The sequence below is a fragment of the Protobothrops mucrosquamatus genome, unplaced genomic scaffold, assembly GCF_001527695.2.
Source record: "Protobothrops mucrosquamatus isolate PMUCROS unplaced genomic scaffold, P.Mucros_1.0 scaffold1626, whole genome shotgun sequence".
NCBI classification, from domain to species: Eukaryota; Metazoa; Chordata; class Lepidosauria; order Squamata; family Viperidae; genus Protobothrops; species Protobothrops mucrosquamatus.
The window spans coordinates 338,616-356,071 of NW_015387786.1; the positions used below are offsets into that span (position 1 = coordinate 338,616).

General features: G+C 36.4%; 1 protein-coding gene across 1 annotated transcript in view; it reads left to right on the forward strand.

Moving 5' to 3' along the window:
- Positions 1–17,456, forward strand: part of LOC107293460 (usherin-like) — a gene marked incomplete at its 3' end in the record, with an annotated part of 212,151 nt that overhangs the window by 48,837 nt on the left and 145,858 nt on the right. Inside the window, exons 7-8 of the mRNA XM_015822612.1 lie at positions 4,964–5,185; positions 7,274–7,367. Of these exons, the coding sequence (XP_015678098.1) occupies positions 4,964–5,185; positions 7,274–7,367 (316 nt within the window). The remainder of the gene's footprint in view (positions 1–4,963; positions 5,186–7,273; positions 7,368–17,456) is intronic.

Sequence of the window (17,456 nt, forward strand, 5' to 3'; positions counted from 1 at the left end):
CCTCCACACATACGGGGAGAAACTTGTTATAAAAGTTAAAGTAGAGTCCAAAATACAAAGCAAGCTTCCAAAGTTGGTTCGTCTGCTTACAAGTAAACTCACAAGTTAACTTCAAGTTGCAGCGGCGGCGGCGATTTCTTGCTTCGCCGAAGCGAAGGCGTCCTGGATCGCGGAGAATCCTCGGGGCTCCGGAGGAGTTTTCACCTACATCGTCCATATAGGACGACTCGGGAACTCAACTCCTACCCCGGGCAGCTCACCGATCCCCTTATGCCCAGGGGAAAGGTATCAAGCCGTTTGACAGCAGATGCTGGCTGTCAAACCGGCTTTTACGCAAAACAGGCGGGAGGCAGCAAACAGCTGCGACCAGCGAAATCGCCTGCCACCGGAAGTCACTTTTAGGCAATCTCTCCTATTCCTGATCTGTTTATTTCACTTCTTCCCCTCCAAGCAGAGAGAAATTACAGGTGAGTAAGCAGACAGACAGTGGAGAATACACTGGCTATTTGTGTAGTGCATTTGGGACTGCTTGTTTTTGATGTGTATTGGTCATTGTGTGCCTGCTTACTCTCTTGTAATCCCTTCCTCTCCAATCTCTCTGCTCTGTAAGGGACAGTGGATGAGAAAAAGTATCATTCAGCCACAGGACAGTGCATACTGATTGTAATGGTGATCGCATGACTGACGAACTGTAAAGGTTGTAAATGTGTGCCTTGATTGCAGAGTTATTTTTTCAGCACTATCATAACTTCAAATGGTCATTGCACAAGGCAGCTGGTAAGCAAGGTCTATATTAATATATAGGGTATTTTTCACCTGACTGTTCATTTCTTAGCCCCACTCTTTGAATGTGGTCTTCAGCATACTACCCAAGATAGTGGTTTCCTGCCCCATTTGAAATATATTATTAAGATGATCTGATCACCACTCCTGAGTCTTAAGTATGTCTTCGTTAAAAAAAAAAAAGTAAATGCCTCCAAAATACTTAGGAGATGAACGAATGTATAAGATATTTAATAGCGACTATTAACAGTATTACATAAATTAATATAAAAGCCAAATGGCATTTGCTGGATTCCAACAGATCAATGCATATATTTTAGTAAATAAACTGAAAACTTGATTGTCAGAAGCCTTTAAAGGTGGATAGTTTTAAAGACCAGAAAAGCTTACAAAATAGGGGGGGGGGAGTATTTATTTATTTTGTACTTACTGTGTTGCCAAAAAAAGCGGAGGTGGGGAAAGAAAGAAAGAGTGATTTGCACAAAAACTGCATAGTGAGTGCTTGCCTGCCTTTAGCTTGGTAAATGCATATCTTCACTTTTGAGAATTGTGAACGATTAGCATAGCCTTAAGAAACAACATCTCTGCAGCTACATACTGTTCTAGAATTTTTACAAGAGCGTTGCTTTGTATAAAGTAAATAATAAGGCTTTTCTTGCTTGCTTTCCCCCCCCCCCCCTTTAAATCTACAGTTAGCTATAACTCTCTAATTGAAACAGCTCTGAGGACATTTTAGAAAACACTGGGCATCAGGAATGTTTAACACTTGTCTGAAAACCCATCAGGGGCCATTCCACCAGGTGCAATAGCTGTTTGTTTGCCTCTTTCTTCCACCTCCCCTTCTTTTCAATCTTGGCAGATAGGCTATTAAAAGTGTCAGCATTTTCTCTGAACTTCTACACACACCTACATTACTATACAGGAGAAGAGTAAAAGGCTGTTGAAGGTGCATTCATATTCAGTAAAACATAGTTGGCTTACATATTATTCAAAGGGATGGAAAGAAGTAAAAGTTATCAGGATTAACTAGCTCAGCAAAAGGAAATGTTTTGGTAAATAGTCAAAAGTGTATTAAAAACAACAGCCCAGCGTATGAAATAGTGCATCTTAAAAAAAAAACCTCAAGTGCTAATGTATGAAATGGTGCTACTGTAGAAATATTTTATAATGGAACAGTGTTTCTCTTTCAATTACATGACATAATAATAGGAGGTGATGCAGGTAAACAATGTTGCATAGGGAGGTTACACCTAATTACACCTACAAAATGGACATACATTTAAAGTACCAAAGGAAGAATTAGCTGATAGGAAATGAGTTACCATTGTGATTTTAAAGCTAAAGTTAACAGGACATCTTACTTGTTCTCCTAGATTTAAATACTGTTGATCAGGAAGTATTTGCACATTTGCCATATAATGCTATTTGGATTTTTTTTTTTTAAAAAAAAATCTATGTTGTATTGATCTGCAAACAAATTATAGTAGAGAACTATTCATTAAAGGATAAGAATGCACTTAAGTTTCCATCCATTTTCATATCTTCAAGTCTTCATATTTTATTGTAATAGATGGCAAAACAATTCCTTATAGGACACACCCAAGAGGTCACCAAGAGCCAAAGTTGATTGTAGGGATTTACATCCTAATTGTGAATTAAATCACCAGAAAGGAATCTAAATTATTTATGCATATCCTTGCTAAGTCTAGATAGAATTATTTTAGTGCAAGTAAAATAATTTTAATATATATGGAAATCAGTCATTTTTATGTTTATTTATAATTTTCTCTGGCATATGTTTTATATCTAGTTTTGACTAATCAATGCTAGGTCTGCTCATCTGCCTCACTTCTTCTTGGAGTAAGTGGTGACCTCAAGAACCAAACACCTATATATTTCACAATAGTTTTTATGGAAAATATATACTGGCAGACTTCATTTGCACCCAAATGAAATGTAGCATCCCTTTCAGATTTGCATGGCCTCAATAAAAATCATGTTTCAAAAATTTATACATGTATATTATGCCATATTTCTAAAAATAACTGTGTGGTTCTATAAAGCAGGTGGCTGCACAATCAGAAATTTGCTTCTACATTAGTAACTAAACCCTAATGGCTGATCAGTGTGGTGCAACCTCTTCCTTTCATACTGTATCTCTGCCCTGCATACCATGATCTTAAGTCCTATTTATAGGAGATAGGAGTTGGGGACAGTTTTATGAGTGAGTCCAAAGAAAACACATGTGCTGCTATTTCCAATAGAGTTGTTAGAGTTGTTGATTTCACTGTCAAAAATAGAAGTCAGGAAAAAGATCATTGTTTTTCCCTTAAAATGAACTAGATCCACTTAGTGGATTAACTAAGTGCCAGTTGTGTTTTTGTTATGAATCACAAAATTATAGCTTCATGATATGTTTTGAATGAAGTCCCATCAGGATGCAGCTCAAATTTAGCTTTCACTTAGGTTTCCTGAACCCAATGGAGGGAGTTTTGGAATGGATATGAGCAATTCAATTGAAAGTTAATAATAACAGGAAGACAGATTGCTTAATATTGGGAATAGCAAAACCAACAATTCAGGTTGAAGATTTACATAATATGACATTGCATTTCTGGTAAAGGAATCAAACAACGAATCAGCGAACACCTAGAGGCAAACAAAGTCATTACTAAAAGCCAACATGGGTTTGTCAAAAACAGATCCTGCCAGACAAATCTTATCACATTCTTTGACCAAGTGACAAAATTAGTGGATCAGAGGAATGCTGTGGATATAATTTACTTGGACATCAGTAAGGCATTTGATAAATTACATCACAACCTACTACTTGATAAGATAGAAAAATTTGGGTTAGACAGCATCACCACCAGATGGATCTGTAGCTGGCTGACCGGCCGTACTCAGCGTGTGGTCCTCAATGGAACCGCATCTACATGGAGGGAAGTGTGTAGTGGGGTGCCCCAGGGCTCTGTTCTGGGCCCAGTGCTCTTCAACATCTTCATCAACGACTTGGACGAGAGGATAGATTGGGAAATCATCAAATTTGCAGATGACACCAAGCTGGCAGGGATAGCTAACACTCCAGAAGACAGGCTTAGGATACAGGAGGATCTGGACAGACTTGAACACTGGGCACTATCTAACAAAATGAAATTCAATGGTGAAAAAAGTAAGGTTCTACATTTAGGCAAGAAAACCCAACTGTACAGGTATAGTATAGGGGGTACCTTGCTTAATAGTAGTAACTGTGAGAGGGACACTGGAAATTTTTAAGAAGAGACTGGACAGCCATTTGTCTGAAATGGTATAGGGTTTCCTGCCTGAGCAGGGGGTTGGACTAGATGACATCCAAGGTCCCTTCCAACTTTATTATTATTATTAAATGTACTTTGGGAATTCTGAAATTGTCCTTTATTGAAGAAATCTAGGAGCAGTAGTGGCCCACATAATTTTTAAGCTGGTAAATCAGGTATGATTCTATCTGGAGTAATTAGAAGTTGGCCCAGTTATGTAAGCACAAGTGACATCCAGTGAAAATGACAATAATCAACTATGGGCCTGCTATTAATGATTATTCAGAAATTTTGGTTAGTGTAGAATGCAACCATCTGGATGTTGCTTGAAGAAAAACAGTTGGTTTATGGGATACCTGTGTTGCACCAGCTGTACCGTGTTTCTAAGCTAACATTTAAAATATGTTTAACCTTTAACTCTTTAACCAATTTAAGGGAAAGTTATTTGAAGGACCATTTCTGCTGGTAACACCATAACAATCAGATCACTAAGGTCAGCAATAGGATTTTCTCTGAAGCTGGTCGGATTTGAGGACACAAGGGAATAGAGCTTGTTGCTTCTTACCTCTGGAATGGGCTAGGAGAAGAAAATTGACTCTAAAGACTTGCATTGCCATGGACTTTGCTTAAATCAGGGCAGAATGTCATTTTTTAAAAAAAAAAACAACAATATTTAAAAAGCCAGCTGTTTTATTTTCACTAGTTTTGACTATTTGTTGTTATTATTGTTATCTAAATTCTGTCTTGGGAGAGACTGTAATCTGAAACAAAGATTCATATTGTTTTAAATAAATATGATGCTTCCATTCTAGCGCTTGGGAATTACAATTTCTCAAAACCCTGAAAATTTGGGGACATTCATTTTTTTTTCTGTGTTTCAATAGCCATACTCCATATTCCAGTGGAAATATTACTTTCAGTGTTCTTAGTCCGGAACCAAATCATCGGCCAGGATATAATGATTTCTACAATACACCATTACTTCAAGAGTTTGTCAAAGTCTCAAAAATTAAGATTCATCTATTTGACCAGTATCACACTACTATGCCCTGGGTTAATTTTGGACATAGATACTATGGAATTGATGAAATTACAATCAGTGGGAGGTAAGTTGTGTAACATTCCTATTAAAATTGAGTTTTGGGATAAAAGATCACCACAGTATTATATACATGCAAATGAGAATGTAGTCTTATGGCTGTGTGCAGTGTTTTGGACACAAAGTAAAAAAAATGCTTTGCAACAAGTGGGGATATGAATATAGCCCCTATCTATCTTGAAAGCAGTCACATCTTTTCCTGGGAGAAAGTACATGCCATCCTCAATTGCCACACAATCTCAGGGAAAAAAATATGTTTGTATAAGGAATTGCAGACAGCTCTGAAACATCTTTTTCACTTTAAGATTTGAAACACTATGCAGCCTTATATAATATAGCACTCCAGTGTTGATTTCGAATCTAAAATGGCTTGACTAATTTCCATCTTTCATATTTCATTTATCAATAATGTTTAAATTTTGGATTTGATCATTCATATGAAGAGGTATATCTGCTTTAAAGTGAATCTACCATATTTTCAATTTTTATTATAGTGTCTCATCTATGGCAGTTGTAATGGGCTTAGTAATGAACAAAATTCTTTGTCTTGGCTAGTTTTTCTTCTTAAAAATGAGGCTTCTGTCAGCAAAAAAAATGTTATGTTAGCTATGACTGACAGTTTTATTGTATATGGTAAGTCACAAGTCTGGTTGAAGGCATAATTACACCCTGTAAATAAAATGCAAATTAAGTAATGGCTGGTCTCCAGTGAAAGATGTGTTATTTTTTTTTACAGCTTGGGAATTTATGTTTAAGAGAAAAATACAATAAGTCAGACTTCTTTAGGGAGAAAATTTTATCTATTGTTATTTGAATACAGTATTTATTTTATTATAATTTCAGTGTAATATTTCTTTTAATTATTTTAACTGAATTTTGGAGAACTAGGACACTATCTTTGAATAAGTGAATTAAATAAATATAATTTTTGTTCTATAAATGAAATGTCTATATAGGTGCACATTTTCAATGGGATTTGGGGATACTGACAATAAAAGAATAGTCTCAACAAGTAATCCACATAATGAATTGTTCTGAAACCCCACTGAAATCCAATTGAAAGATGCAGTTAAATATGTTAATTTCTTTGGAACTTAAGCATGACCAATTTTATTAGGATTGTACAATTATAAACACAAACAGTCCATGTATAGTTAGCAAGTAAACAATAATAATTGACCTTTCCAGTAGCTTTTCCCATTCACTCAAACTGGATGGTGTGTTCCATGATATACTGTATGTCCAGATAGCAGTGCAGATGGAGACATCTTATTGTTGTTGTTTTTCACATTAGCAAGGATTGAATTATCTATTTATCTTGAAATACATAATTAAACATAATTTAATCTATTTTAAGGATTTTTCATTATGTAATTAAAGCCTATATTTACCTTCAGCTGTCATTTTTTTCCTTACTACAATTTGTTGCAGTAAGTAAATAAAATATATTGCCATTTGTGCTATTAGTAGAGTTATATTAGCATATATCATTACCAGTTGTATGCCTTATTTGGAATTTGGCACCTATAGAAAATACAGAGCTATAATTAAAATTGTTATTACTTCTAGGTCTTGTTCCATGAATATGTAGCTTGAAAAGAGAGCGTTTCATCAAAAACTGTGAAAATAAATTGAAGGAAATAATGCATTTAAGAAGTTGTGAAATTACAGATGGAAGGGTTAATGTTGAAAACACAGGTGTTAACTCTAATTAATAATTAGGGTTTTGCATCTACACAGTACATAATGAAAGCACATAATGTGCATTTGATCACTTAATAGTTGGTCTGCAAGATGTCCTGTCAATTTATTCCCTTTGAAAGCAGCACATATTTGACATTTATAAATGCTGAATCAAGAGAGACATGGAATAGTTTCTACACTTAATTGAGCCTTTTCTGAGATGGTTATCTTTAACAGAAGCAGACAGTTACATTCATGACAATGTAAAAACAATAACTGGAAGGTGCCCTTTCAAATTATATATCACCCTTATCCAATACGTTGCCCTCCAGGTACATTGTTACTGCAAGTTCTGGAATTCCTAGTCAGTTTTGCTTTCTTTTTTCTTCTCAAAAGCTGTATTGTTTTACAGATGTAATTGCTTTGGCCATGCTGATCATTGTGACACAAGTCATAGTCCATACAAATGTCTCTGCTCCAAGGAAAGCTACACAGAAGGCAACAATGTAAGTTTTATTCCAATATGTGCTTCACCTCAAATCCCAATTTTCAAAATCTGAGGTTTAGATTTAGAATCTTGTGAGACAATGATTCGTATTGGATTTTAATTCCATTAGCTTCTTGCTACTTCAAATAATCCCATTAATGAATTCCACAACCAGCAGGAAGCTTTCCAGATGCTGATCACAAAATGGAAATTTTAAAAAGTATCGTCTTTGATATTGTTGGCCAAGTGGTTCAGAAGGGGTAAGAATTTTGTTTGTTTGTTTAAAAAGGATATGTTTTAAGGAAAACCTTTATGTTTTTATAAAGGCAACCTGGATATAATTAAAATCTTTATTTGGTATCTTTTTTAACATTTGGTGAAAAATGTGTTTCAGGGGAAAAGAATTATTGGTGCTCAATTACTGTGACTCAAAAAGGTTTGTGGACAGAAATTAACACACTGTGTTAATCTCACACTGTGATATTTAACATACATATTTGTCTGTACAACTTCAGACATGAAATTTGAACACAGATCTTGTCCCATTCAGCACCGAGAGGAGTGTTTTTGAATAGTAAAGGCACAACTGCTTCACCAAATATTACTGTAATTGAAGAGAAAGGAAGAATTTGTTAGAGCAGCATTCAAAACCATTAACCAAAAGCAAATATTTATAGTATGCAAAGGGCAGGAGGTGTTCGAAGGGTGAGAATTGTATGAAAATTGATGTTAATTGTATATGAATGCCAAACATTAGTTTATGATCTTTATTAGGAGCTCTATTACGGATAGCAACAATTACACAGGTAGTAAATTGAAGTTACCAAGTAATTACATTTTTTGTGCATTAATCAAATCTGGTACAAACTTATCTACAATGAGTTCTTTTTCTATGAGAAAAGTAGAACCTCACTAGGGAGAGCAGCTAAGGATATCTCTTATTGTTTTTCTATTCTAAAGCAGGGCTTTTCAACCAGTGGTACGGGTACCACCTGTGGTACATTAGCACCTGGCAGGTGGTACGTGACCATGCTAGAAAAGTGGTAGCGGGGGAGGGAAATGAGCTGAACCGGTGGCAGCACTGCACAAGCCTGAGCGAGAGATGGCTGGAGCTGCAGGGCTGTCAGGGCTCAGCGGAAGTGCCAGGATCAGTGCCGCTTTCCAGCTGATCGGCGCTTCTTCGGAGCTGTCAGGGCTCAGTGGAAGCGCCAGGATCAGTGCCAGGCTCCAGCTGGAGCTCGGCACTGATCCTGGCGCTTCTGCTGAGCCCAGAAGAAGTGCCAATCAGCTGGAATGTTGCAGCATCTCCAGGATCTTATGATTTACATTCAGGTGCTTGGCAACTGATTCATATTTATGACGGCCACAGTGTCCCAGAGTCATGTGAAGTGACCAAAACCTGCTGCAACCACCCAGCAGATGGGGGTGAATAAAAACCAAACACCCCCCATCCCACCCCTACTGACAATCCTCAACAGAAATGCTCACAATAATGAAAATCTCGGACAGGAGGAAGAGCGCCACTGGGTGGGCAGGCAGGTGTCTTGCTCAGCTGTGGCTTCGGGGGCACTTTCTCAGTGCTATTGTAACTTTGAACAGTCACTAAGCGAACTGCTGTAAGTTGAGGACTACTTGTTCTTTTTGGGGGGGGTCATCAAGTTTTTGACACCTTGCTAGGCGACTGGTGGTACTCGGATGTTGCCATATCCTAAAAGTGGTACGGTGGGTGAAAAGGTTGAAAAGCCCTGTTCTAAAGTATACCCTAAGAGAGGGTAAGCACAAGTATTCCCTCAAAGCAGCACAGTCATCCAGTGAGGTTCATCCTTTCATAGCTTACTGCCATGAGGGATTTCTGCTCTTGCAGCGAATATAGATCACTGGGATAGGTCTACAAAACTATTCATGTCTTCAGATTATTAGACCACAAAGCAGAGGAGGCAAGCCATCACTGAAATCTTATTATCATTGCAGTAACAACTCTACCAAGATATAAACAATCTTGTCTACTTCAGTTTATTATGGTCAATCTGTCCTGGAATCTTAATATCTGGTGCTCGTGAGCATCTCTAGCTCATACTTTTCAAAGAGGGGGAGGATTTGTTCCCCCGTCTTGTACATAACCCGTGCTCTGCACAATACTCAATCCTGTGCCACGTGCAGTACTTACAGCAGAAAGATACAATTCTTAATAATTATTTTTCCATTCAGTTGCATCTATCAATTTATATATACAGGAATAATTTACATAGGAACTATATATAGGATAGTTCCTATATATACATAGGAACTATAATTTATATAGTTTAATTAACAGTTAATTTTATAAGCTTTTCGGAGCTGTGGTGGAACAGTGGTTAGAATGCAGTATTGCAGGCTAATTCTGCTGACTGCCAGAATTTGATTCTCACCCTATTTGAGTCGTGCTGGCACAGTGGTTAGAATTTACTTTAATATTGCAGGCTAACTCTGCTCACTGCTAGAGTTCGATCCTGACTGGCTCAAGGTTGACTCAGCCTTCCATTCTTCTGAGGTCAGTAAAATGAGGACCTAGACTGTTGGGGGCAATAGGCTGACTCTGTCAACAGAGAGGCGATATATAAGTGCTATTGCTAACAATCACCTTAAATAACCACAGTGCAAATGTTCTTAATTCAGAATGATCAATGTAGTAAGTTTTATCCCAGGTAAAGTGGAAAAAGAGCTTAGTGCTAGCCAACTCCTCTCGCACCAAGTTAAAAGTTGATTAGAAGGTGCTGGAAGCTGAAGGACATTTTGGGAGAAGACTGATGACTAGAAAGCAAGCCTCTCTCAGGAATCTCCTCTCTGTCCTGTTGGCAACTTTTTCTAGCATCTCACAAAGTCCAGGGTTTTTCAAAGGAATTTGACTCTACTCTGAGTTCTGGTTCAGGATTGGGCCTAGTAAACATCCATCCATCTTTAGAGCTGTTAAGATTGTTCAGAGCAGCCCATTTAGTATCTGACAATGGCCATTTCCCAGAGTAGGAACAATTCTTGTCTTACTTTCTTCCTATGATTTACATTCTTCACATCCTATTGTTTGTGTGTGTGTGTTTCCATGTGTGGGTGTGTTTTATTTAAACAATGTATATGTCCATAATCACATCAGTTACTCTTGGCAATGAATGGGATTACAACTGAAAGACAACACAATACAATTTGTTAAAAAGAAAGAAACAACTCTCAATATAACACATTCCACATCTAAAAGCATTCCATATTCACAATCGGTAAAAATAAAAAAGACAACCAAACTAATCAACTAGCAGGACTTGCTTAACAACTTGGTCCAAATACCCAAAGGAAGAGCAAAGCTTTTAATGCCTTGAAAAATGCCACTGGTGTTGTGGCCATTTGGATTTCTGGAGGGAACTTGTTCCACCAGGTAGGGACTGCTACAGAGAAGGCAGTTTCCTCAGATCCTACAAGAAACAGAGTATTTAGTGCAGGGGTATAGTGCAGGCTGGATGCATTATGCAGAAGCCACACCCACCCCAGCTCCGGCAATGTGAAAAAAGTCATGATACATCGCGACACATCACGTGATATAGCGAGTTTGACACCTGTGATTTAGTGCATCAACACTGGGGTCTCAGTCAAACCTAGTTTCTACATAGGAATCTTTGAAGTTGCTTATAGTTTAAATTTTTGAATTAAGTCCATTGTAAACATATAAGCAAGGTCTGATTTGTTTATTTTTTTTATTTCTTCCAAAAGTCTTAAGATTCATCTCCCCCCCCCTTTTTTTTTCTTCACAGGATTTTTTAGTATCAATTATCAAAAGTAAAGCTTTAAGGTGAATAACAATCTTAAGAAGAAAACACTGAATTATGTTTTATACAATGTGCGGTATTATATTTAGTCTGTATGGGTTTTTGTTGGGAAATTAAAATAAGTCTCAGTTGCAAGGATCTTAGAATAGAAAAAAATGCAGCAGTATAAAGAAAACAGTGAAAAGGAAGGGGAGACCTCATTCTTGTTTTTAATATGACTGAAGCATTCAGTTAACAACACTAAATGCCTTATAGGATCTTTTCTGAAGTCTTATTATAGAATGTCTTGGAAGATTTGTATTGTTCATATCTTTTATTAAGCTGAAAATCAGTTTATTCCAGTTAAAGTGTGGATAGTCAAATCCTTTTCCCCCTCTTATTTGATTTCCTACTGTTGTTTGCTGAGGCTGTAGTGGTTGTGGCAGTGCCATGCCGTTTGCTGCTGTTATTTGTTTAAAATATTTTAAACTGTTTCTATACAAGTTTGAGTGCATCTTTTTGGGCAAATTACTAAATGAATAGCTAGGGTGCAAAGATAAAACTGGATTACTTCCCTCATCTCAACATACCCATCCATTTACAAGTGTTTCATTAATTCATTCATTCGTTCATTTGTTCGTTCGTTCGTTCATTCATTCAATGCTTTATGGGCTCAAGATTTTGCAAGAAACAACAAAGCAAAAGTGCGGCAATTCTAAATGCTAAATGTGATTTTGGTTATCGTAGGAAATCCAGTGATTTCCCTGTTCTTCTGTTCAGGTCTCTTGAGTAGCTTTCTTCTGATAATAAGTTCACATGAACTCAATCCTTGTGTTAAATATAGAATTACTGGTGAGCATCCCCTCCCTCTTAAATCATGTTTGGGATGTGGCTCACAAGCCAATCTTCATGGATACAGTCCTATTGTCTATAGACAATCATTGTATATCTTTGAATAACCAGCTATTTATTGACAATTCAGCATATCTTTACAAAGTTGAGGAGCTGCTTAGTTTTATGTTCAAAGGTATTGCCTGAACAGGCATTGTTTGTGGTAGATCGAGAGAGAGAGAGAGAGAGATAGTAATTGTTTACATAGGGGAGTAATTTTCAGATTTTGTGGACTGCCAAATTAATTCAGTAAGTGTATTTATAACACCATGCTTTATCTGTGCACCCAAAAGTTGGGAGCCTTGAATGTACATTTCCTTGCAGAATTTGATTATGTGGAATACTTTTCTTTTCTTTGGTTGACTACAATCAATCCTCAAAGGATATTTTTTTTCTACTTTAACAATTGGCCAATCCAAGTGCAATTAAATAACCATAGGAAGAGAGAATTTAAACTTTGGAGCAGTACTTCAACAGCAGCTGCAGTTTAAGCTATCTAATTATGTCTTCTCCATCTTGAGACACGTTGCATTCCTATTTAAATTGTAATAATTCTTTCTAAACATTTATAGACATATGCAGCAGAATATATTCAAATTTATGATACATTGTGAATATTTTGTCCTTTTTTGGGTGAAGCACAAGTTGCCACTTTCCAGCGTGTTGAAATTGCCAAAACACAATGCAGTGATATTTTTGAGGAAAAAGTACATACCTTTTTAAGCTTGGTAAACCTAATTTCATCTCCCATTTTTAGACTTTGTCACACATTGTGGCCAGCTTTTAGCAACTTGGTCACACTATTTCAGTATAATGGTCACACAATTCCAGTGGATTTGTGAGAGGGCATTTAACAGGATAATTATACCAAAGAGTTTGAAAAAGGAGTGAAAAGCTTGCAGGTGTACATGCAGAAAAGATTGAAGGAAGTTATTGCAAGTTTTTGGCTTGAAGTGTTTTATATTAGTTTTTAAAAGACTGATAAAACTTCTAAAAATCAGCTTGATTCTTCTAATTTGTAAAAGGTTGCTAGAATGATGGTCCATCACAAAAATGATTTTTTTTCTAAATAAGTCTTTTAGAAATGCAAGTTGATGCTGTCTTTTTAATTGGAACAAGTATCATGAAGTGGCACTTTATCAGAGTTAATTATAAATATTTAATATAATCTGGAGTTCACCAAGTACTCTGTTGAGACTCGTGATTCTGTATGAAAACAAGTTAAATTAGTGCCCTACCATTTTCTGTTTGGAGTCATTCTTTTTGGTGATTTCCACAGCTATTGCAGTTCTAATCACGGTTAATCTACTGTGGCTGTACTTAAAAAGCTTAAATAATCCTTCCTTCATAGTAAGAAGAAGGTGCTTCTTGCATGCAGTTTTGCTCCCAGTAATAAAAACAAAATGCATCATGTTATTGCAGATTGCAGTTTACACATTTCAAACCATTTCCTAACCATTTTTTTAAATATGTAGCACTAATTCTAAGCTTTTAGAAGTTGAATGATTTCTTATCTACATTTCTGAATATATATAAATACATAAGTGTCTCTGCATGTGGGCATATAGCATATATATGACTCATAAATAGATAAGAGATTAATATGATCACTAAAACCAATCCATTAAATAAAATTAAATTGCACAAAATAATAGCAGACATAAATAATTGACAGCCATTCCAATACAATGCATTCTGTGCACCCAAAATCTTGGCACATGTCCCCATCTTAGTCGTGAGGGACCAATTCTGACCTTGGGTTGGGGGCACGCCATTCCATAAGATTGGGGCAGACATGAAAAGGCTTGTTGTTGAATCCTTACCTCTGGGCTCCCTTAGGGGGAATCTTCAACATGCCTTTTTAGAATAAGCCCTATTGAGAGAAGCTGGTCCTCCAGATACCAAGCATATAAACTATAACAGCACTTTGAAAAACAGCTGTATCAACTGGAGTTTTTGAATAGTCTTCATAGGCAGTGTGTTGAAGCATTCCATCTTGGTGGGATTCAGCCCAATCCTGAGTAATTTGCAAGCTTTACAGCAGATTTTGGCTGAGAATTAAAATAAAGTGTAAGTATGAAAAAAAATATTTTTTTAATCTGTAAGGTCATGTCAGTTCTTCAAGTTTCATTCTCATTCAAGTTTGAGTCCAGACCCTGAAGACTTTTATGAAGATATATTTTTCTCTGTTCTGATTTTTTGACCATTTATTTCTATTTTAATTACATGCTTTAGGAAATTTTACACTCAAATGTGTGTTGATAGGCTTGGCTTGTTACTTTTTAAACTATAGATGGACTCAATGTAATGTTAATTGATGTACATTAATTTTATAAGTTTCAGTTCTGTAATTCCCAGCATGCTGGCTGGGGGTTTTTGAGAGTAGAACTTCACAGATCCAACTGGTACCCTGACTAGATTATTGGAGACATAGAGGTGGGCCCAAAATATAGAATATTTTGGTAAACAGTTAATTTACTGTTTCCTACACATAAAAATGCAGTTTAAGAATTTTGATGACAACCATATCCATGCTATTATTAATAGGACTATTTAATTTCTGTTACCATATCTGTATCTTCTGCTATGTCATAACCATGGATATGATATGCATAATTTAAGGGCTTATTAATAAACTAGTCATTTTTGTATAAAAATAGCAAAAACTGCTTAGCCAAACAATTTAACGAGAGCTTCATATCCATGGAAGAGTACTATATTTATATACAAAGCTATTTTTTCTTCCTGGTGATAAAATATGTAGGTGCATCTTTTTCAAATATATTGAATGAAACAAAATGCTTCAGATGTGGTTGTCAAAACAAAAGTATGCATGAATGAAAATAAATACCTTTAAATGGATTGTCCAAACAATTTCTGACATACAGTGAAGACCAAAATAGATTATACGAGAAATTTTATAAGCTGAAAATGTTTGAATATTTTTTTCAAGATTTCTGTGATAATGATGGGTTTTCCCCAAAAACTCATCCTTGGCAAACTGATTTAATTTCACAGGCCATAGATCCCAGATTTCTAAAATAATTTGTGGAAAGTATTCACTGAAATAGCAAGATGCAGTCTCGAATATTTAAAGACCGCATTTCCAGACGATCTGCTAGAGGAGCCATTGCGTTAGCAAAAAATTTGGTTGTTATCCCACAGGAATGCAATTTACTTCGCACAGCTGATGAAAATCTGTGAGATCTTCATTTCAAATAGCCAATTAAAATGGAAGTTGTCAGAGTTTTCTCAAGACGAGCAAGCTAGCATACTGACAAGAAATTAAAGAAGCTCTTACATAGGTTAGAGAAATGTACAGTGACCAAATAAATATACTAGCATTTTATGTAGCTGACTAGAGTCTGTGTAATGCCTAATGGGAAAGGTTCTTTCTGCATTATTTAAAATGGTTGTCTGAACCCATAGCCCCGGGGGAATTAAATATGAATTTCATACCCTGTGTACATAAATTAATTCTAGTAGTTTGGACTTTTAGAATAGTTCATTCTGTCTAAACTCTGTTAAATTTAATTAAAGCAATTCAATAAAAGATCATACAATGAACCCTTGTTAATTTGGATTTTTTTTTTCAAAACTGAATGTGTAAACAAGATGCTGTTTAGTTTTCTTTTTTCCAACTTGCATTAACTGAGCTTACATATATGGAGACTTTTTAAAACAGACAAAATTCTATGGATCCTTTCTTGGAATGGAATAGAATGCTAAGTTTAGTCTCATGACAGTCCCAAGTGTCTACAAACCAAGAAAATAGTGAAATTCTGGTTTATTAGTGAAGTAATTTGTTCTCTGCACACCCTATTAAAGCATAGATTAGTAATTCTTGGCCATTATCTATTACTGTTACACTTTCAGATACATCTCTATATTGGATAACCTAATCTTGATGTCAGGAGGGAGCAAATTTAAAGCTCCTTTCCAAGAATATTATCAAGGTAATGGATGTGAAGAATAGGATTTCTCCAGTGTTATACAACTGAGATTTCTGTTTACCATAGATGTTTGTCTACTAAAAAAAAGACATTTTAATCAAGACTAGGGGAGGGAAACTTGAAAAACTGCCTGAACAATCCCATGTCTACATTGGTTGTGTTTCTTTTGACTTAATAAAACTGCTACTTTATAGATACGTGAACTATTGTTTGTCTTTTCTGCAATAAGTAGCATTTCATCATCTTAGTTAATGAGGTTATTGGTTAATGAGTTTATGTCTCCTTATGTGCATACATTGTTATGTACATCTATCAAAATGTACATACATTCTATCATGGCAGTAAACTATTATGGGGTGTGAGAAGAATGTGTATACATACTGTAAAGCTATGTACTGAGTCTCATGATTTGCCATGAAACTCAGAGGTTGAGGAAACAATGGTATGCAATTGTGAAGGAGAAGTAAAGAAGAAGAAAAGAAAGGAAACAGTTGTACCACAGAGACATTCCTATGGTAATAATTACCAGATACTAAGAGCTAAGCAGGAAAATCATATGGCCTGATTTTTTTTTTAAAATAATTGTACAATTACAAATATTAAATATTCAAACAGCAACAGTGAGACATTTTACCACTTATTCTATCTGTGTTTCAGAATTCTAGGCAAACATAGATAGTTTTCAAGTAATCCTGTCCTTAGCACAGATGGTTAAAGTTGTTTCAACCAGATGTGGTTCTGCTATTGAGAATCCTAAATAAGAAAAATAATGAGATTTTCAAGTAAGATAAAGCTTATTTCAAGAATAGATTTGCATGTAAGCTACTTATGTATGATTCTGTCCCGAAGCTGCAGTACTCTCAAATTCCTTCACACTTATGATCATCCATAGGGATGCTGCAGTGTCACCCACCTATCTTCTCCCCCACCCTCCACACCAGGTCCCTGCAAGCATTTCCCTCCTCCAACAGCTCCCCACTGGCCTTAGACCTGATTCCTACCCCACCAGGCCCCACACACTCCTTCTCAAGTATGTTTTGAAGAGCTCTGACACCTTCCATAGCATTGGAATAGGTCACTGTCACTTAGCCTCATGGCGTGATCCCAGAATTGCACCATGTGGCCCAGGGACAAAGTGCTCCATTTTGCTGTCTTAATGTGGATTGCACAGTGCTGCAGAAGCTTCTTGCATCTTTTTTCAGTGCTGTGCAACCTCAGGACCTGGAGATTTCTGAGAGGCTTGCAGACCGCATTAGCAAACAGAATGGGTTACTTTGTCTCTTGGCCACGTAGTGCAATTCCAGGATGAGTCGCCATGTTTTCAGTGGCTGAATTGCTTTCTGGTACTTTAAATATCACTGCCACTTCCAGAATTGTGCCATATGGCCACGTGATGAAACAATCAATTTCAGCACTCTGGAAGGCCTCGGCACTCTTCAAAAGATAAGTGAGGAGGGGGTGGGAATCAGGCCTAAGGCTTGGGGGAAACTGGTG